The sequence below is a fragment of the Orycteropus afer genome, unplaced genomic scaffold, assembly GCF_000298275.1.
Source record: "Orycteropus afer afer isolate SDZICR_OR568_19922 unplaced genomic scaffold, OryAfe1.0 scaffold00042, whole genome shotgun sequence".
NCBI lineage: Eukaryota > Metazoa > Chordata > Mammalia > Tubulidentata > Orycteropodidae > Orycteropus > Orycteropus afer.
The window spans coordinates 10455445-10476939 of NW_006921629.1; the positions used below are offsets into that span (position 1 = coordinate 10455445).

Consider the following 21495-nt stretch of genomic DNA (forward strand, 5'->3'; position numbering starts at 1 on the left):
ATGGCCCAGGGCAGCAGGGGGCAGGAAGTAGCTTGTGCCTCCCGGGCTGAGGGCTGGTCCTCGCCCCCACTCCCCGACATGGAAGGGCTGCTACGGAGCGTGGAGAGGGACCTGAACATAGAAGCCCGGCAGCTGGCTCCAGCCCCAGGGGGCACCCACGTGGTGGCTCTAGTGCCCCTGCGTTGGCTGGCCAGCCTCCGGGAGCGCCGGCTGCCTCTGGGACCCTGCCCCCGGGCTGAGAGCCTGGGTGAGGCGGAAGTCAGGACTCTCCTTCAACGCTCGGTGCAGAGGCTGCCCCCGGGCTGGACACGCGTGGAGGTGCATGGGCTGAGGAAACGGAGACTTTCCTATCCGCTGGGCTGGGGCCTGCCCCTTGAGGAGCGGTCCTGCAGCCCTGAGACTCTCACTCGCTTCATGCAGGATGTGGCCGCCCAGAATTATCGCAATCTGTGGCGCCATGCATACCACACTTACGCGCAACCCTATAGTCATACCCCTGCCCCCTCAGCTGCCCCTGCCCTGGACTCAGTCAGGCAGGCTCTGCAAAAGGTCTACGGTTGCTCCTTCATGCCAGTGGGTGAAGCTACCCAATGCCCATCATATGCCAGAGATGGTCCCTGTGCCCCTCGAGGTAGCCCAGCCTGCCCCAGTCTTTTGCCAGCTGAAGCCCTGCTGGAGTCACCAGAGATGCTCTATGTTGTCCATCCTTATGTACAGTTCTCCCTGCATGATGTGGTCACCTTCAGCCCTGCCAAACTGACCAACAGCCAAGCTAAGGTGCTCTTCATTCTCTTCCGTGTGCTGCAGGCCATGGATGCCTGTCACCGCCAGGGGCTGGCCTGTGGGGCCCTGTCTTTGCACCATATTGCTGTAGATGAGAAACTTTGTAGCGAACTCCGACTGGACTTGAGTGCTTATGAGAAGCCTGAGGAAGAGGAGAATAAGAAGTCCCCTGTAGCCAGGGATGGGGCAGGCACTAAGCCTGGGCAGGAGGGCAAACAGGGGCCTGGGCATCTTATTTGCCAGCAGGAACTTAGGAACCTTGTGCTAGACTGGGTCCACGGCCGAATCAGTAACTTCCACTACCTCATGCAGCTGAATCGGCTGGCAGGTCGGCGGCAGGGGGACCCGAACTACCACCCAGTGCTGCCCTGGGTCGTGGACTTCACCACCCCCCATGGGCGTTTCCGAGACCTTCGAAAGTCCAAGTTCCGCCTCAACAAGGGGGATAAGCAGCTGGACTTTACATATGAAATGACACGGCAGGCGTTCGTGGCAGGTGGTGCAGGTGGTGGAGAGCCACCTCACGTTCCTCACCACATCTCAGATGTACTCTCCGATATCACGTATTATGTGTACAAGGCTCGGCGCACACCCCGGGCAGTGCTCTGTGGACATGTCCGGGCTCAATGGGAGCCCCACGAGTACCCCGCCAGCATGGAACGCATGCAGAGCTGGACCCCTGATGAGTGCATCCCCGAGTTCTACACTGACCCTTCTATCTTCTGTTCCATCCACCCTGACATGCCTGACCTGGATGTGCCAACCTGGTGCAGCTCCAGCCAGGAGTTCGTGGCTGCCCACTGGGCACTGCTGGAGAGCCGCGAGGTGTCCCAGGACCTGCACCACTGGATTGACCTCACCTTTGGCTACAAACTCCAGGGCAAGGAGGCGGTGAAAGAGAAGAATGTGTGTCTGCACCTGGTGGATGCCCACACCCACCTGACTAACTATGGCGTGGTGCAGCTCTTCGACCAGCCACACCCCCAACGCCTGGCTGGCATACCTGCCCTTACCCCTGAGCCTCCACTCATTCCCAAGCTGTGGGTCCAGCCCATCCAGGAGACCACAGGTCAGGAGGACTTGCCAGGACAGCTGACAAATGGCTTGGGTGGGCTGGTTTTGGAGGCCACTCCCTGTGAGGCTGGTTGGACCAGGGACAGGACTACGGCTGGGGAAGATGACTTGGAGCAGGCCACAGAAGCTCTGGATTCCATCTCCCTTGCAGGGAAAATGGGTGACCAACTGGGCCTCTCCTCCTCCAGCCAAGTCCCCCCTGGCCTTCTGTCTTTCTCAGTAGCCTCAGCCTCTCGCCCAGGCCGGAAGAGCAAAGCTGCTGGGACAGACCCTGGGGAGAGTGAAGAGGGCAAAATCCTTCTCCCTGAGGGCTTCAGTCCTATGCAAGCTCTGGAGGAGCTGGAGAAACTGGACAATTTCTTGACCAAAGGCCTCGGGGGCCAGTTGGAGGTGCCTGAGCAGCCCCAGGTCCAGCCACCTGTGCAGCTGCAAGACCTCTTCCATAGGGACATGCAGGCGCTGGGGGTCCTGTTGGCTGAGATGGTCTTTGCCACCAGGGTCCGGACACTGCAGCCCAGTGCGCCTTTGTGGGTACGCTTTGAGGCTGTGCGGGGGCTCTGCACACGCCACCCCAAGGAGGTCCCCGTATCTCTGCAGCCTGTGCTGGACTTGTTGCTGCAGCTGAGTGGACCTGGAGTCCCTATAGTTGGGGAGAGGGGCAAGCTGGACTTGCTGTTTGAATATAGGCCTGTCTCCCAGGGCCTGCCCCCGCCCTGCCCGGCCCAGCTGCTCAGCCCCTTCAGCTCCTTGGTGCCCTTCCCTCTGTACTTCCCAGCACTGCACAAGTTCATCCTGCTGTACCAGGCAAGGCGTGTGGAAGACGAGGCTCAGGGACGGGAGCTGGTGTTTGCTCTGTGGCAGCAGCTGGGTGCGGTGCTGAGTGACATCACCCCTGAAGGCCTGGAGATCCTGCTGCCTTTTGTGCTGTCCCTCATGTCTGAGGAGCACACAGCTGTGTACACGGCCTGGTACCTATTTGAACCTGTTGCCAAGGCGCTGGGGCCCAAAAATGCCAATAAGTACCTACTGAAACCCCTTATCGGTGCCTACGAGAGCCCTTGTCGGCTCCACGGCCGCTTCTACCTATACACGGACTGCTTTGTGGCGCAGCTCATGGTGCGGCTGGGCCTGCAGGCCTTCCTGGTCCATCTTCTGCCCCATGTCCTACAGGTGCTGGCTGGTGTAGAGGCCTCTCAGGAGGAAAGCAAGGGCCTGGCAGGGGCTGCAGAGGATGAAGAGAGCGGGCTCCCAGGGGCTGGGCTGGGCTCCTGTGCCTTCGGGGAGGAAATTCAGATGGATGGGGAGCCTGCCAGCTCCTCAGGCCTGGGGCTACCAGACTATACATCTGGTGTGAGCTTCCATGATCAGGCTGACCTCCCCGAGACCGAAGACTTCCAAGCTGGACTCTATGTGGCTGAGTCCCCACAGCCCCAAGAGGCAGAGGCCGTGAGCCTGGGCCAGCTGAGTGACAAGAGCAGCACCAGCGAGACCTCCCTGGGCGAGGAACAGGCTACGGACGACGGGGGTGTGCCTGTGGACAAGAGCAGCATCAAGTCAGGGGACAGCAGCCAGGACCTGAAGCAAAGTGAGGGTTCAGAGGAGGAAGAGGAGGAGGAAGGCTGCGTGGTGTTGGAGGAGGAAGAGGGGCAGCCAGATGAGGTCACTGGGGCGTCTGAACTCACTCTCTCCGATACGGTGCTGTCCATGGATACGGTGGTGGCCGGTGGTGAGGGAGATGGGGAGGAAGAGGAGGGGCCACTGACTGAGCAGTCGGAGGGCAAAGAACAGAAGATCCTCCTTGGTAAGTCCTCAGCCCGGGAGGGCTTGGCCCAACACTCTTGTTGCTTTTCACTTGGCAGCATTAGCTGAGCGTCGGCTTTGTGCAAGCACTGGGTGGAGTCAGATCCACAGGCTGCAACACAGATGTGGGCCTGCCCACACCTGGCAGAGGAAAAGTAACATCGTAGACAACCCAGTGAGAGAGGAGCATGTCAGTGCAGACGGTGTTAGTCCTCTGATGAACGTGTCTGGGTTACTAGGAGGGGATGTAAAATGGAGCTTAGAAGTAGTTTTCAGGGATCATAGAAGGCCTCCCTGAAAGTAGAGGCAGCCAGGCAAAAATGGCAGGGTCTGAAGTGGGAGGAGCCTTCCAGGAAGAGCGAACAGCATGTGCGAGGAGGTTCTGAGGCTGTCTTGGTGCCATCAAAGAATCTATAAAAGGCCAGCACGGGTAGACTTGAGAGAGCAGAGCAGAGAGAGCAGGGGACAGAGACCACAGGGGAGGTAGTCATGACCAAGCCAGGCCTCATTAAAGAATGCAAGGATTTTTCCTGAAAGGTAACCCTCCTGTAAGTTGTGCTTGAGGATGGGGACCTGGAACAGCTTTAAACCCAGAGTCCCAAAGGCCATGGCTGAGGTACCTTCTGTCACTGCAGAATGGAGGGTGGTAATGTGGGGTGACGGGGGTTAGGCAGGGCCCCTGGGCAGCGAGTTGCAGCCAGAGATGGGTGGGGAGTGGTGAATTGGGGGAGTGGTGAGCCACTGGTGTCTGATGAGCTCAGGGCCTGCTCCTACCCTGCAGATACGGCCTGCAAGATGGTCCGCTGGCTGTCTGCCAAGCTCGGCCCCACTGTGGCCTCCCGCCACGTGGCCCGGAACCTGCTCCGCCTGCTGACATCTTGTTATGTTGGTAAGGCCTGTGGTCAGTGCTGGAGATGAGCTTCCTCCCAGGCCTTCCACCCACCTTCACCGCCTCTAGGGGAATCCTTTCTCCTCCCAGGACCTGGGCCCCAGTCTGTATGCATCTTCTTCCTTGGGTGGGGCGTGGGGCAGATCTTAGACTGGAGTGAGTGAGAGCAGATACCACAATCCCTGGAAGGCCAGCCTCCCTCCTGCCCTCTGCTAGCTACTCAAGCTGCTGGCCTTTCCTTGACAGGGCTCACTCGGCAGCAGTTCATGGTGAGCAGTGATGAGAGCCCCCCGTTGGATGCTGGCAACATCTACCAGAAGAGGCCGGTGCTGGGCGATATAGTGTCGGGGCCTGTGCTCAGTTGCCTCCTCCACATCGCCCACTTGTATGGGGAGCCCGTCCTCACCTACCAGTACCTACCCTACATCAGCTACCTGGTCAGTCACTGATCAGGGAGGCCCGGGGGAGGAGAGGCTGAGGAGCCTGAGGGCTGGCCTGGGCTCTCTGGTGGTCAAAGGGGGACCTTGGGGCAGCCTAGCCCTCATCTGCTCTGTGGCCCTAGGTGGCCTCAGGCGGCACTGCAGGGCCCAGCCGACTAAACAGCCGTAAGGAAGCGGGGCTGCTGGCGGCGGTGACACTGACCCAGAAGATCATCGTGTACCTCTCGGACACCACCCTCATGGACATCCTGCCCCGTATCAGCCATGAGGTCTTGCTGCCTGTGCTCAGCTTCCTTACTTCCCTCGTCACGGGGTAGGCTTCTGCCCAGCCCCCGTGGTAGGAGTAGCCAGCCAAGGGCACGCCCCAGGAGGGGCTGGGATGCTAAGGGGAAAGGAAATAGCCCTGGACTGGGTATCAGGAGGGCCCTTGAGTGGCACAAGCAGTTTGTACTCAGCTGCTAACCGAAAGGTTGGTGGTTCAAACCCACCCAACAGGCCTGGGGATCTGGTTTTATAAAGACAACCACCGAGAAAACCCTATGGGGCTCAATTCTAGTCTGTGGTACATAGGATCTGCGTGAGTCAGAATGAATTTGATAGCAGTGGGCTTGTTTTTTTTTTCAAGGGATCAGGAAGCCTAGGTTCTATCTAACTGTATGACCCTGAGCAAGCTACCCCTTTTTTCTGTGTCTTAGTTTCCTCATTTGGTTCAGACCAGTTACTCTTGTAAAGCTCTTGTTAGCTACTGGGTCCGTCCAACAAAGTGGGAGGCTGATCTCATGAGCTCTATTTCCAGGTTCCCAAGTGGAGCCCAGGCCCGGACTGTCCTGTGTATGAAAACAATCAGCCTCATTGCCCTCATCTGCCTGCGCATCGGACAGGAAATGGTCCAGCAGCACCTGAGTGAACCTGTGGCCACCTTCTTCCAAGTCTTCTCCCAGCTGCATGAGCTTCGGCATCAGGTGGGCAGACCCGCCTGGCTGAGGTGGATTGGGGCGGGTGTGGGTGCATTTGGCTGACTTCCTGGGTTTCCTGCCACCAGGATCTGAAGCTGGATCCCGTGGGCCGTGCTGAGGGTCAGCTGCCGGAGGTGGCCTTCTCTGATGGGCAGCAGCGGCCGGTGGACCCCAGCCTGCTGGATGAGCTGCAGAAGGTGTTCACCTTGGAGATGGCATACACAGTCTACGTGCCTTTCTCCTGCCTGCTGGGTATGGCTCCATCATGCTCCCTTGGACAGCATTTGTGGCTACCTCTGTCCCCCTGGGAGGGTCCCATGCTTCCTCTGCCCCCGGAAGCTGCAGTGCACATTACACACAATTTTCTAGATCAGAGCAAAGGGATTTGGTCTCCTACTACGAGTCCCAAGGTGACAGAAACAGATTGAGTTTCAGCTAGCAAGAAAGGCACAGGAGCCAGTCTGTATGTAGTATTGAGTCTCCTTGGCAACAGGCAAGGGAGTGAAATCTGAGGGAATGAGCGGCCCCTTAATAATAGCTACCATTTATATAGCCCACATACAGGCCAAAGTCCCTGGGTGGCATGACTGGTTTGCATTCAGCTGCTAACCTAAAGGTTGGCGGTTTGAACACACCCAATAGCACCTTGAAAGAAAGGGCTGGTGATCTCTTCCATAAAGATGGTAGCCAAGGAAACCCTAGGTGGTGGTTGTTGTTGTTGTGTGCCCTCGAGTCAGGCCCAACTCATAGCGACCCCTCCTTGGGTTTCCAAGGCAGTATCATTACAGAAGTAGATTGCCTCATCTTCCTTCCGAGGATTGGCTGGTGGGTTTGAACCGCCAGCCTCCTGCTTAGCAGTCAAGTGTCTTAGGCACTATGCTACCAGAGCTCCCGAGACCCTATGGAGCAGTTTATTCTGTAATGCATGGGGTCATAAGACGGAATTGATTCAGTGGCAATGGGTCTTTTTTCATAAGGCTGGGTGTTTTGTACACTGCTGGGTGTTTATATGTCATCTGCGGTTAGGTACTGTTATTGCCTCTGTGCTGAAACAAGCTGTGTAAGGGCAGAGAACCACCTGTCCTGTTTGTTCTCTGTCTGGTACCTGACTGACATGGTGCCCGGCATATATCAAAGACACTTGTATATTCGTTTATGCTGAATGAACAGAGACACATTTATTGGGGACTCTCAGAGGTGAAGAGTCTCTTGGCCAGTTACACAGCTAGTACCTGCCCTGTCTTCTATGGTTCCCAAGCCCTTAGATGGTGGGTGGTGGCAGCTCCCTGCCAGCTTCCCTGATGTTAGGCCATCTCTTCTATCCAGGTGACATCATCCGGAAAATTGTCCCCAACCACGAGCTGGTTGGGGAGCTGGCAGGGCTGTACCTGGAGAGCATCAGCCCGAGCAGCCGCAGCCCTGCCAGTGTGGAGCCCGCTGTGCCCAGCACCAACCCTGAGTGGGACCCCCAGGGTGGGTGCTGCCCCCAGGATGACGGCCACTCGGGAACCTTTGGGAGTGTCCTGGTCGGGAATCGTATCCAGATCCCCACAGACTCACAGCCTGAGAACCCTGGCCCACTGGGCCCCATCTCTGGGGTGGGTGGCGGGGGCATCAGCAGCGGCAGTGAGGACCGTGCCCTGAAGCGGGAGCTGCCACGCAGCGTGCACGGGCTGAGCGGGAACTGGCTGGCCTACTGGCAGTATGAGATTGGCGTGAGCCAGCAGGACGCTCACTTCCACTTCCACCAGATCCGCCTGCAGAGTTTCCCCGGCCACTCGGGGGCCATCAAGTGTGTGGCGCCCCTGAGTAGCGAGGACTTCTTCCTGAGTGGCAGCAAGGACCGGACTGTGCGCCTCTGGTCACTCTACAACTGTGGGGATGGTACCAGTGAGACAGCCCCACGCCTGGTCTACACCCAGCACCGCAAGAGTGTTTTCTACGTGGGCCAGCTTGAGGCCCCACAGTATGTGGTGAGCTGTGACGGGGCTGTGCACGTCTGGGACCCCTTCACAGGTGAGCGGGCCCAGGTGAGGCCTGTTCTGTTGCTGCCGTCCTGTGCCCCGCCAGGCCTCCAGAAATGGGTCAAGGGTGGGGAGAGTTGGGCTCCAAAGAATGGTATGTGTGTTTGAGAAGACCACATTAGGTTCCACAGAGGAGCCATGAAGGAAGGACTTGGAACCAGTTAGACCCGAGTTTGAATTGGCTGCATCAACTTTTTTTCTTTTTAAATTTTTGTGATTTGGATGAAAGTTTACAGAACAAATTCATTTTCCTCACAGCAATTCATACACATAATGTTTCATGACATTGACTGCTATTCCCCACAGTGTAACTGTATCAACTTTCTTGCTGACTGACCTAGAGCAAGTCACTTAAAGCATCAATTTACCCACCTGTAAAATGGGAATCAGAATCACTAGTCCAATAGGGATTTGGCTTTACATGTAGCACATAGTAGGTGTTTGATAAATGGTGCTCAATTATTTTTTGGCATTGTTGTAGGATTACATAGGAAAGGGAATGAAATAGTGTTGGAGTAGACAGAGGGAGGTGGGCTTTGGTCAGGGGGTGCTATGTGAAGATAAGAGGTCCCTTTGGGGCCAGGGGCCTGGCATTGCCATGGAAGCAGTGAGGCAGGAAGGTAATAAACCTCTTTGGCATTTTTCTCAGGGGCCTGGGAGCCTCTGGGCATAGGAGGTGGAGCTGGGGTGATCCAGGGGACTAGGCAGGTGTCAGGGGAGCAAGAAGGGGCCAGGGCTTTTCTGTCTGATGCTGGGAACCCATATCCGCTGCTTGCTTCCTTTCAGGGAAACCCCTTCGCACAGTGGAGCCATCGGACAGTCGGGTGCCCCTGACTGCCGTAGCTGTCATGCCTGCCCCACACACCAGCATCACCATGGCCAGCTCTGACTCTACCCTACGCTTTGTGGACTGCAGGAAACCTGGCCTCCAGGTTAGCAGGGGTACCCATCTTTCTGAGTCCTGACTGGGGTACCTGGCAGGGAGGTGAGACCCAGGAGGAGAGACGGTCAGGGTATTGTCCCTGGGATACTGAGTGTTTCTCTTTGGAGGTTCATCACCCACAACAGTAATTCCTGCACCTGGGATTCTGGCTTGTGGTGGAATGTAGGGGTGATGGGGGAAAGGGAAGGACACTGGGCTTTCCCCTTCCCTTGGTAGTGGGACAGAGGCTCAACTTCCTGCTTTGTGGGCGTGGTGGTGGGGTAGACTTGTGGGGGGAAGTGGAATGGGGCAAGCAGTGGCCCCTCACTCAGTCTCCCTCCGCCTGCAGCACGAGTTCCGCCTGGGTGGCGGGCTGAACCCTGGGCTTGTCCGCTCCCTGGCGGTCAGCCCCAGTGGCCGCAGTGTTGTGGCCGGCTTCTCCTCTGGCTTCATGGTGCTCCTGGACACCCGCACGGGTCTGGTTCTGCGCGGCTGGCCAGCCCATGAGGGGGACATCCTGCAGATCAAGGTGAAGGTCCAGGTCCCCTTGCCCTCCTCGGTGCCCAGCCTGGCTCCAGCCCCCACTTGAGCCCCTCACCCTTGTGACACCTGCCCAAGGACAGACAGGCAGGGAGGGTGGCCCGCCTGGGCCAACTCAGGAGCCAGCCACCCAGGGGGCTGGCAGGAGGCAGGCCATGGGGGTGGGAGCAAGGGGGCAGAGCTGACCCTGCTGCTTCATGGAGATGTTCTAATGAGTAACCCTTGTCCATATTTGTCTTGCTTGGAGGTTCAGGGGTCGGGCCCTGTCCGTGACCCAATTCAGGTTAAATAAAGCTCAGTTGAGAGGCTGTTTACTGCCCCCAGCCCACTGAACACAGTTCATGCCTCCTGCTGGGCTGCCCTGGTGGGGGCAGGGGCAGGCCTGGGTGTGGGTGTCCTGCCCCACCCCCATTCTCAATCACAGGCCACGGGGAAGGAACAGGGCTGCTTGTGGGAGGATTTCTCCAGGTACTCTCCTCCCAGTCCTGGATGGAGGCCAGGGGACATGAACTGCCACTGCTGAGGACAGACGGCCCCAGGCTCCCTGCAGGGCCCTAGGGCCCTGGGCTCCAGATGCCTCTATATTCAGACATTCTAAGAAAGGGCCAGGAGGACTCTGGGTCAGTATGGGTGTTACTCCTGGCTCTGCTGTTTACTGGCATTGTGCCCTTGGGCCAATTTCTTAACCTCTCTGAGCTTCAGTTTTTTCCCTCTATAAAACGGGGACAATGATAGCATTTACCTCACAATGTTGTTATGAGCATTAAATGTGTAATACTACATGCCTAGCACATAGTAAATTCTCATACTATAGTGATTAGGTTAATTAGACTTTGGTATATTAATACTAGTTAGTATTCATAGGATGTGGGAAGGCAGCAGTCTGTCATCCACCTAGGATGCCGTTCTTCCCTGGGAGATGCTGTGGGGGGGAAGGGGAGGACCCGCGGGGCTCCGGGGGCTCAGCGCCCGCTCAGACTCTCCTCTCCCTGGGCAGGCGGCAGAGGGCAGCGTCCTGGTCAGCTCCTCCTCCGATCACTCCCTGACTGTCTGGAAGGAGCTGGAGCAGAAACCCACGCACCACTACAGGTCGGCATCCGACCCCATCCACACCTTCGACCTGTACGGCAGCGAAGTGGTCACCGGCACGGTGGCCAACAAGATCGGCATCTACTCCCTGCTTGAGCCACCCTCCCAGGCTACCACTAAGCTCAGCTCTGAGAATTTCCGTGGCACGCTCACCAGCCTGGCCTTGCTACCCACCAAGCGCCACCTCCTGCTGGGCTCAGACAATGGGGTTATCCGCCTCCTGGCATAGGCCAGGTTGGGGGCTGGCTGGGCCAGGGTTGACAGACATCCCTGGAGTCCTTTCCCCATCCTTGATCCCCCAGCAGTTCCCTTCAGGTAGGCCTTGGACCTCATACCCTGTGTACCCACATGGCCTACCTGCTGGGAACTCCAGCCGGGCTGTGCCTAGGTCCCAGAACTCCCAGAGTCACTAAGGGTGCCAGAAGGTATTTCACAAGTATTCTTGGCTTAGAGAGAGGCTGCTCCAACCAGCAGGAGGCAAGAGGGAGAGCATCAATACCCTTTCTTCTCCTGGACTTAACTTCTGGAGCCACATGGGGACTGGAAAACTCCATGAGGGGGAAGGGAGGCTGGCCCTGCCCAGCCAGGCTCCAGCTGGACTCTCTCTGTCCCTGTTCCGCAAGGACAGGGATGCTGCTCCAGTCCAGAGCACTGTTGGTGCTTGGACTCCAGCCTCTGTGGGGCTGGCGGTGGGCTAGATGTCAAGGGCCTTGGTCTGGGGTGTAAGTGTCCTCCCAGCCAGACCCTGCCTAGTAGGGAACCAGTGGGGGAAGGAAAAGAGTAGGATCAGGGGAGGGAAGATGGGCTGGGCCAGCTGGTGTCAGCCAAGTGTGACCCCAAGCCTTGCCTGCCCACACCCACCCACAGTGTTTGTGCCTTGAGTTCAGGAGGCAGCCCCTAGGCCCAGAACCCCTCTGGGGGGAAGGATTCAAGACCCCAAGAGAAGGGGCAAGAAGAATCATCTCTTCATCTCAGGTCTCTCCCAGGGGACAGGAAGACCCAGGTGTCCCTGCTGCCTCTTCACTATTTGCAATAGATGTAAATAGGACAATAAATCCTTTGGAAGAGCCATGGAGTGGAATGAGGCTGTTATGAATGGCGGTGTCAGGTTGGGGAAAGTTGAGACCCAGCAGCTTCCAGGGCAGTGGGGAAACTTAAGGGGGAGCGACAACTTGACTACTGCTCTTTGGGCAGCATGAGATAGATACAGGGCTTTGGTTCCTTCAGCCCCAGGCTAGTCTCCAGAACCCTCCCTTGGTGAGGGTCAGGAAGCATTACTCCCAGTGAAGTAGGACTCACAGGTTCCAACTCTCTGCACGTTCCTGTCCCCACCCCACGCTGGAGGCAGCCAACCAGACTCTGTGTAGACTCCTGCAGCTTTCCCTTCTCTCCGCTGGGGCTGGGGAAGCAAGCAGACTGTGGCGGGGGGCGGGGGGACACGTTAGAAGCAGGAACATAGCTGTGACTCTGGGCCCAAGCTCTGTGGCCTTGGATAGGTCACGTAGCCTCTCTGAGCCTGGCTAGAAGAAGGCCCATGCAGGCCCTGGGGAATGCCTGACACAGAGCCAGGCCCAGCCTCCTCCATTGTCTACTTTCTCCAGACCCCGGTGGGATCCAAACCTACAGGGGCGGCCAGGATCTGCTTGGTGGGAAAGGGGCAAAAGGGGCTTCTGGCCCCAATATCAATGTTTAACCGGATGTGTTTGTCAATATTTACCAGAAGAGAAAGCAACCTGAAAAGGGGTTGGCTCAGAGCAAAGGTCCTGGTGGGAGGGGAGGGCTAGGCTGGGCCAGCAGGAGCTGGGCAGAGCGTGGGGCCAGAGGAACATCGCGTGTTCGCAGCAGCAAGGAGCCTTCAGAGGTACGGGGTGGGGGTAGGGGTGGCTGGGGGCTGCTGTCTGGAACAGGAGAGGAGCTGGTCCCTGCTATGAGGGCCCAGTCCCTGCTGGGAGGTCTGGGCTGAATTTGTTTCAGGAGGCCTGTAGACTCCCAGCCTCCTGGGGTGGTATGAAGCCAAGGCTGGGCCTCCGTGGGTGGACCAGGCGGGAAGGGGGGAACTCGGTGTTACCATCTGGTACTTGAAGAACTGAAGGCCTTTTCTTGTGAGGAATACTCAAAGCTTAGGTTGGCGGTTCAAACCCACCAGCCACTCCTCGGAAGGAAGGTTGGGCAATCTACTTCCGTAGTGATACCGCCTCAGAAAACCAAGGAGGGGTCGCTATGAGTCGGGTCCAACTTGATGGCAAATAACAACAGGTTGGAGCTCAGGACCCTGGCCAAGGACCTTGCCTGTGGTGGAGGTGGAGTCAGGAGTGATCAAAGAGTCCTCCTGATGGCCTGGCCCTGAGACTGATGGAAGCCCTGCTCTGGGGCCCCAGCTGGGTCTGATTGATCCTCCCCCAGGCTAAGACCTGCTAGTCCCACGGGCCATTCAGCAGCCTGGCTTCTGGGAGCTGACCTGGGGCTGGGTGCGGGGTGGGGCCTGTGATTCCTGTAAGTCCAAGGATGGCTCTAGCAGGAGTCATTCATTGGGCTCAGTGCTGGTCAATAGGGCAGCTCTAGGGTACACCCCACCACCCTTGCTTTGTCTGAGGACTTCAGGACCGTGAGCCTGTCCACCCTGTGAGAAAGCCTGGGTACGTGGACAGTAGGTTGGGTGGGGGCTATGGGATGGGGGAGAGCTTCAGAAGGGGGACCCTGAGCTAGACTGAAAACAGCCATGAGTACAGTGCCAACCATTATACTCACTGTTTACAAAGACAGCCTTATATTGGTATTCATAATACACGGGGGAGGGAGGGAGGGACTTTTGCTGCTATTTTACAAGATAAGGTGAGGTCCAGAAGGCTTAAGGAGGTATTCAGGTCTCCCTGGCAGGATGCATGTCTAACTTACAATATGAGGCCTTAGTGAATAAGAACTTTTTTTGGTTTCAATAATATTTTCCCTCTATCCACCAAAACATTTTCAGTGCTGAAATGTGAAAAGCCAGGAAAAAAGAAAAGTGCTGGGAGAAATCCCAGCCTCTTGGAGCCAAGAAGCACCACGAATGTGTTTTGGGGGTGCGCTCCATAGCTCAGGAGTTTGTTGTGTCTGTGAGCATGAGCATGGTGGGTTGCCTTTGGATGGCTGGGTTGTGGAGGCGTGAGGTGGGAGCTGAGGCTTCCTGTCCCCAACACAGGAACATGGCGTTGCTCCGGGGCCTCCTGGTGCTCAGCTTGTCCTGCCTGCAAGGCCCCTGCTTGGTGGTGAGGAAGCCTGGGTCTCGTGGGGCAGGGGTGTGTCAAGTTGAAGAAGAGGCTGGGAGGCAGGTGTGGGAAAGGGCAGAGGGGCAGAAGGGGAGGAGGAGATGGGCCGGGCTGGAAGGTGAAGAAGGAGATGGAGTTGAGGCAGGTTCTGGCTCTGATAGGGACTCCCTCTCCCATCCTCATCCCTTTGTCAATAATTCTTTCCTGTGAGCGCCACAGGGCCCTTGGGCCAGCAGGTACTGGGGAGTCAAGGGCATGTGAGAGGGAAGTCAGTCCCAGGATGTCTTCACCTGTGACCTGTGCAAGGTGGGGGGGGCCCTCAGGAAGGGCCACTCACCATCTGCTTCTTCCTCTCTGCAGCTCATGAGTGAGCAGACCCAAGAGAGGCTGCACCCACTTGACCTCCTCAAGTTGGCCAACCAGGTATAATTAGGTGGAGCTGGGAAGAATGGGCGGGACCAGAGGGAGAAGGGCCAATCAGTAAGGGGCTGGGCTCCGGAGTTTGGAGGCCAGAAGAGAGAGGGTTGGAAGGACCAAAGGAAGGGACATATTCCCCAAAATGCCAGTGTCTATCACATGTCTCTTGCTCTTCCTTCAGGGCTGGGACAAGGTCCTGCCCGCCACAGGCACCAGGACTCTGAGGCAAACCTTCAACACAGAACCCGGAGCTGACTCTTTGGCCTCACTAACCCACGGGCTTCCTCTGCAGGAGCCTGGTGGAGAGGTTGCCTTGAAAAGGGTCCCAGGAGACTGCAAGGGGACCTCGACCCCAGAGCAGACCCGCAGGCTGGCCCAGGCCATGATGGCTTTCACCACAGACCTATTCTCCCTGGTGGCCCAAACGTCCACCACCCCCAACCTCATCTTGTCGCCCCTGAGTGTGGCCCTGGCACTGTCTCACCTGGCACTAGGTACTATGGGAACATTTGTCCAGGTTGGCAGAGCTGGGAGGCCAGCAGGGACCCAGTCCTCCAGAGTTTAGCAGTGGGTGGCTCCTCCATCAGGATCACTTGGGTGTTAAAAATGCAGATTCCGGGCCTCCTACAAGTCTCTGTGAATCAGAATCCCTGGGATTGGGTCTGGGGAGTCTGCCTGCTCACACAAGTTACCCTGCTGATTTTTATGCAAGAATTTCTTAGCTACAGTGTCTCTCATTGGACTGGGTAGTCTCCTGTGGGAAACTGAGGTCCAGAGAGAGAAGGCAATTGTGGGAGTGAGATCGTCTTGCCTGTCACAGCGGAGATGAGTCCTGTCCCTAGGTCAGTGGGATTGGGAGGAGAGTTGGTGATTCTGTGGATACGCTCATCGTGGGTATCAAAGGAGGACTGCAGACAAACGAGGCCTGGAGGGGCTGTGGGGACGGGAAGGAACCCCCTGGCTTGGGCCACAGCCCGTGCTGTCCCCTCCAGGTGCTCGGAACCAGACACTGCAGAGGTTACAGCAGGTGCTGCATGCAGACTCAGGGTCCTGCCTGCCACATATGCTGAGCCGCCTCTGCCAGGACCTGGGCCCTGGGGCATTCCGATTGGCTGCCAGAATGTATCTGCAGAAAGGTAGGCCCCGAGGGCAGGGAGCTCTCTGGTCGGGGATGGGGGGCAGTGAGGGAGATGGCCTTGGTCTTGGGTAGCTGCGGCCCAGCAGATTCTTAGCATTGGTGGTTGTGGGGCCTGAGCCCTGGAAATAGCTTGCTGCCTCTTCTTTGTAGGATTTCCCATCAAAGAGGACTTCCTGGAACAGTCAGAACAGCTCTTTGGCGCAAAGCCCATGAGCCTGACGGGAAGGCAGGGGGATGACCTGGCGAACATCAACCAGTGGGTGAAGGAGGCCACGGAGGGGAAGATAGAGAACTTCCTCTCGGAGCTGCCTGAAGACACAGTGCTGCTTCTCCTTAATGCTATCCACTTCCAGGGTGCGGCCTTCCCCTTCTCAAGTCCCCTCCCTTCTGCCTCCCCCATAGCCTCCACCCTTGGTTTCCTCTGTGTGGCCCCAGAGGCTGAGCCAGGCTTGTTCTGAGGGTTCTTTTCCCTGTCCAGGGCTGGGCCATGAAGCGAGGGGTAGTGGAGAGGGCTCTGTGGATCGTGGCTTGGGCGAGGGCAGGAGACAGGGTGTGGTGTGGTGGGGCGGGAGCCCAGGCACTGGGTGGTGGTGGGGTTGTTGTGAAGTGGGTGTGCTAGGACGGAACTGGGAATGCACAGACCCAGGTGAGCTTCTTAGGAGTATTGAAGGGGCTAGGGAGGACCAGTCCAGATAAGAAACGCTGCAGGAAGAGACCTCAGAACAATCGAGGGTCCACTGGCTTGCAGCCCCGGGGGTCCTGGCCTCCACCCCTTGTTCCACATTCTGACTGATATGGGAAGAGGCTAGTGGTGAGGAGCCCAACCTGGTCCCAGCCCTGGTGGCCTCTGCCCTCTGCCTGGATGCAGGTCTCTGGAGGAGCAAGTTTGACCCGAGCCTCACCCAGAGAGACACGTTCCACCTGGATGAGCAGTTCACAGTGCCGGTGGACATGATGCGAGCCCACAAGTACCCTCTGCGCTGGTTCGTGCTGGAGCAGCCCGAGATGCAGGTCGGCCTGCGTTGCCTGTGTGTTGGTGGTGAGGAGGGGAGTGGAGCAGCCAGGGGGTGGGGGCGGGGCACCTCACTGTAGGGCAGTCACGCCCCTAGGGCTGGCAGCTCTGAAATGTCCCTCTGTGTCCCCACCCGGGAGGCCCTAGTAGGCTCCAGTCTGGAAGGTGGGCAGGTGCTGTGACTCCATTTCACAGATGAGGAGCTGAAGGCTCAGTGAGGGAGGGCTCACACCTGATAGCCCCATTCATCTGTCTCCAAAGCACGTGTTTCCCAGACACCACCCGGGTTGGGTGCTTGCTGACCCTCATGTTTTCTCCTTCCCTTGTTTGCAGGTGGCTCACTTCCCCTTTAAGAACAACATGAGCTTTGTGGTCATTGTGCCTGCTCGCTTTGAATGGAACATGTCCCAGATACTGGCCAACTTGACCTGGGACACTCTGCATCAGCCTTCATTGAGGGACAGGCCCACTGATGTCCGGCTGCCAAAGTTGCACCTGAAACACCAGCTGGACCTGGTGGCCACCCTCAGGCAGCTGGGTAAGGAGGCCAGGGGTGGACTAGTCCCCTAGGTTAGGCTGGGGTAGTGTGGGTGAGGAAGAACCCCTGGCTGGTAGTTGGTCTGTGTCAGAGGTAGCCTTTTCTGGGGCCTAGGAAGATGAGGGGGTTTGATGTGAGCCCTTGGACCCTCTGACTTGGGGTGGACTGGGGTGGTCCAGAGAATGGGACCTGCTCTGCTCAAGACCATTGAAAAGACCCCCGCTGAGAGCCTGAGGTTGCCTGCTGGAAGGAAGAGAAAGATAACGTGGGATTTCACACAGTTATGGAGATGCATCCACCCATCAGCTGTTTGCTGAGCAACTTCTATGTGCCAGGTGCTGTACTGGGCCCTGGGAGCAAAGAACTCGGTCTAATAGGGTGGGCAGACAAGGAACCAGTCACTTCCCATTCAGCATAAGTGATAAGACAGGTGAATGAATATTCGGTTGGACTTCAGGGAGGGCTTCCTAGAGGCAAGGATGTTTAAGCTGAGACTTGAAGGTTAAATGGAAGTTAGCCAGGGATCTGTGGGTTCAACATGCTCTGTGGCCAGGGCCAGGACTCCCTACCAGGCCGGCAGCTGTGGACAGAGGGCAGCTCTGACTGGCTGGCTGCTGCCCTGCCAGGCCTGCAGGAGCTGTTCCAGGCCCCAGACCTGCGTGGGATCTCTGACCAGAGCCTGGTGGTATCCAGTGTGCAGCATCAGGCCACCTTGGAGCTCAGCGAGGCTGGTGTGGAGGCAGCTGCAGTGACCGGCACGGCCATGTCCCGCATGTCCCTCTCCTCCTTCAGCGTGAACCGCCCCTTTCTCTTCTTCCTCTTTGAGGACACCACTGGCCTGCCCCTCTTTGTGGGCAGCGTGAAGAACCCCAACCCTGGTGTGGAGCAGGAGCGGAAGGAACAGCAGGATTCCCCTGACAACAGGGACTTCTTCGAGAACCTGAAAGCCTTCCCCCGTGGAGACAAGGGTCTTGGCCTTGACTTGAAACTTGGGCCGCCCTCAGCAGAGGAGTACACCCAACCCAGCAGCCCCAAGTGAGGGGCCGTGGCCACCAGTATCCTGGGTCCCTGCCTGGACAAGCCTCTCAATTCATGTGACTCTTTCCAACCAGCTTTGTGGGATGGGGGCAGGGTCTCGGGGGGGGGGGCAATCTAGGAGGGGAGAGGAGCCATCCCTTCCCATCTTCTCTTGAGGAATCTGGGGGTGGGGTAGGGCTGAGAGGGGCAGGCCTCTGGGAATCCTGCATCATTTCTTCCAAAGGGTATCATTTTTTTTTGGGGGGGGGGCTTGGGTGGTAGGGCAGCTGTGAGTCCAGCTAAGTCAGGAAGGTAGGTTACGTTATTCCCTAAGTCAGCTGGGGCACCTCCATGTTTGTTTACAAGACAGGAGGGACAGAAGGGAGAGGCTGCCTTTGGACGTGTCCCAGAACACCCTGACTGTGGAGGGGAAGACAGGCTCTGGTGGTGGCCCAGGGACAAAGCATGGTCTCGGTGGTCAGGTGCTGTGGGCCAGGTCTGCCACTCAAGAGGCTGTGTCCTGCCCAGTCCATGAAGGCTGGGTGTCTGACAAGCTGGCTCTGACATAACCTGCTGAAGGCTGGGCACACTGTACCCTCCTGGCCTGCAGCTGTTAGCCCAGGCTCCCAGTGGCATCGAATGACCAGTGCCAACACTGCCAGAATCCCTCTTTCTTTCTCTCTCCTACCTTCTTCCTCTGCCTGGTAGCTCCAGGCCTGAGGCAGGGATGGGCCCCTCTTTTGTAGTTTTTGTAGTGATTTTTACATCAACTGAATAAAGAATGAATGGGCTGGGCTGGTCTGATGTCACTGTTCTGGGCAAGGGTGGGCAGAAAGGGGACTAAAGGAGGGCCGGGAGGAGGCCACAGGGCAAACCCGGGGAGCAGGCTGGCTGACTATGCTGTGAAGAAAGAGGCTGGCTGCCCAGGAGGGGCTACAGCAGTCAGTGCCACGTCTGGGTTCGGTTTGGTGGCCGCTGGCCAGTCCTTCTCCACTGCTCAGTTCCTTCTGACCTTGCTGGCCCTCTCTGAGGCCACCTCCATGCCAGACTGGCTGTGCATTCAGCTTGCTCCTCTCAAAATGCCTCAGGCAGCCGGCAGCAAGGGTGGTTCAGAATAGCACCAGCCTCCCAGTTGAGGAGAAGAACTGGCAATTAGGGAGCTTGCGGAGTTTCTAATTACATGCTGGCCCCTCTACCAGGAGCTGGCGCCTGCCAGCCGGGGGCAGGCTGCCGAGAAGCACCCAGCTCCAGCTGGAGGTTGTCCTCGCCTGAGGATTTAGGAGAAACAGTTGGGGACACTTGGCACCCTGCTGACGCCTTCCTCTGTGGCACAGTCCAGGAGCAAGGGTCAGTGTAGGTGTCCATGTGGGTGGGGAGTGCCATGACTATTGGCGGGTGGGCTTGCTTCTGTGGAGGGCCTTGTCTGTGAGGGTGGAGTATACATGTCGCATCAGCCACCTGGAGCCCTGAGGTACAGTGGGTGAAAGCAAGGGCCACTGCCGCAGAGAGACCTGAAGGAGGTGAGGAAGGACGTCGAGGGAATCTCAGAAGAGCATTCTGGGCAGAGGGAACAGCAAGGCCAGATTTCCTGAGGTGGGAGCATGTTTGGAAGGTTCAGGATGAGCAGGGGACCCATAGGGTTGGGGTGGAATGAGTGAGGAAGGAGGTCAGAGAACAGCTCATGGACAGACTGCATAGGACTTTAGGGTCATTGTAAAGATAGTAGCTTTTATGAATTGTTGAATGGAAAACCAATTTGCTCTGTAAACTTTCACCCAAATCCCAGTAAAAAGTTATTTAAAAAAAAAAGTAGCTTCTATCCTAAGAGAGGTAAGAAGTCACTGAAAAGTTAGATCACTGTCCACCGTAGTGGGTCAGTGGTAGAATTATCATCTTCAATGCTTGAGACCAGGGTTCAATTCCAAGCCAACATACGTCATGAGCAGCTACCACCCCATCTATCAGGGGAAGCTTGTGGGTAGCTGCGACAAACAGCGTTCAGTGCAGCTTCCAGACTAAGTCCAGGAAGAAAGGCCTGGCAATCTACTTCCAAAAATCAGCTAACGGAAACCTTTTGGATCACAATAGTTCGTGCTGAAACTGATGATGGGGATGGTGTGGGATTGGGCAGCATTTCACTAGGAGACAATGTGACATCAGTGAACCACCACCTACAGTTATGCACAACTTTGCCATTTATTGCCAGACTGTTCTTCAAAGCAGTCGTATCAACCATTCTAACCAGCAGGGCATAAGAGAGCCTGATCTTCTATACACTTGCCAACACTTTGCTAATCTGATGAGTGTGATATATCTCATTATGGTTTTAATTTGCATGCTCCTGGTTACAGGTGAGGATGAAGCATCTTTTCATAAATCTACACGACACTTAGGATTCTTCTGTGAATTACCTGGGCCTATTTTTCTGTTGAATTTTTTTTTTTTTTCCTTATTGATTTGTAGTTCTTTATATATTATAGTTAGTAATGTTTTTTGTCAGTTATATGTGTTACAAATATTATCGCCCAGTAAGAAGCTTTCTTTTCAGTTTGTTTTATGGTATCTTTTCATGAAAGCAAGTTTTTAATTTTAATGCCAAAATTATCAATCTTTTATAATCTGTACTTTTTTGGTGTCTTCTTTAACAAATCTTCCCTTCCCAGAGATCACAAAAGTATCCTAAATTTTCTTCTAAAATATTTATAATTTTTAAATTGTATCTGTGTGTGTGTTTGCTGAATATCTCTGAAAGGGCATAAAAGGAAGAGGTTAACACTGGCTGCCTCCCAGGAGAAGAGTCAGGTGACGAGGTCAGACTGAGAGGGAGACTTTTCACTGCATTATCTTATACTGCTTTTGCGTTTTGACTCATGTGAATAAATTACCTACTTATAAATAAATAAATAAAGCCATTAGGAAAGGTTCTGTAGAAACAGATACCGTTTTTCACTTTTAAATCTTTAACGCACTGTAATTAATTTTAAATTATTTTTAAATTGTGGTAAATATTAGAATTACTTTTTTTATGCATGGAGCCAGATAGGGATCCAGTGTTAATTTATCCTCATGGAAAATCATTTGTTTCAATATCATTTATTGAGGATTCTCCACCTGGATTGTTCTTCCTACCTTTCTATGCTGTTGTTGTTGTGTAGTTATGTGCCACTGAGTTGTCTCCAACTCATAGTGACCTCTCCTTAGGTTTCCAAGGCGGTATCACTACGCAAGTAGATTGCCCAACCTTCCTTCTGAGGAGTGGCTGGTGGGTTTGAACTGTCAACCTTCTGGTTAGCAGTCAAGTGCCGTAAGCACTACACTACCAGAGCTCCCTTTCTGTGCTAACCCCACCACCCCCGGCAAAGAAAATCCAGTTGTTGAGTCGACCCTGACTCATGGTGACCCCAGGTGTGTCAGAGTAGGACTGTGCCCCACAGGGTTCAATGACTGATTTTACAGAAACAGACCACCAGGCCTTTCTTCCCAGGCACCTTGGGGTGGACTGGACCCCCCAGCCGTCCAGTTAGCAGCTGAGTGTGTTAACCTTTTGCACCCCTTGGGGACTCCTTTCTTAGCTCACTCTTACTCACCTTTCAGGGCTCAATTTAAGA

At 56.0% G+C, this 21495-nt stretch overlaps 2 protein-coding genes across 2 annotated transcripts; both read left to right on the forward strand.

Moving 5' to 3' along the window:
* WDR81 (WD repeat domain 81) lies at positions 1-10746 on the forward strand. Its single transcript, XM_007937444.1, has 10 exons — positions 1-3658; positions 4439-4546; positions 4793-4983; positions 5109-5299; positions 5783-5948; positions 6029-6194; positions 7269-7958; positions 8753-8898; positions 9238-9417; positions 10426-10746. Exons 1-10 carry the CDS (start codon positions 1-3, stop codon positions 10744-10746), a joined length of 5817 nt encoding a protein of 1938 aa, XP_007935635.1.
* Positions 10747-13702: 2956 nt separating this feature from the next.
* SERPINF2 (serpin family F member 2) lies at positions 13703-17909 on the forward strand. Its single transcript, XM_007937447.1, has 9 exons — positions 13703-13764; positions 13962-14001; positions 14126-14188; positions 14475-14676; positions 15175-15318; positions 15471-15674; positions 16189-16331; positions 16666-16870; positions 17497-17909. Exons 1-9 carry the CDS (start codon positions 13703-13705, stop codon positions 17907-17909), a joined length of 1476 nt encoding a protein of 491 aa, XP_007935638.1.
* The last annotated feature ends 3586 nt before the right edge of the window (positions 17910-21495 follow it).

Bases quoted from the DNA above. Each gene is read 5' to 3' on its own strand.
- WDR81 (XM_007937444.1), top strand. From the start codon at position 1: ATGGCCCAGGGCAGCAGGGGGCAGGAAGTAGCTTGTGCCTCCCGGGCT. The intron at 3,659-4,438 runs GTAAGTCCTCAG...CCTACCCTGCAG, and splicing joins AGAACAGAAGATCCTCCTTG to ATACGGCCTGCAAGATGGTC. The intron at 5,300-5,782 runs GTAGGCTTCTGC...CTCTATTTCCAG, and splicing joins CTTACTTCCCTCGTCACGGG to GTTCCCAAGTGGAGCCCAGG.
- SERPINF2 (XM_007937447.1), top strand. From the start codon at position 13,703: ATGGCGTTGCTCCGGGGCCTCCTGGTGCTCAGCTTGTCCTGCCTGCAA. The intron at 14,002-14,125 runs GTACTGGGGAGT...TCCTCTCTGCAG, and splicing joins CAGGGCCCTTGGGCCAGCAG to CTCATGAGTGAGCAGACCCA. The intron at 15,675-16,188 runs GTGCGGCCTTCC...GCCTGGATGCAG, and splicing joins TAATGCTATCCACTTCCAGG to GTCTCTGGAGGAGCAAGTTT.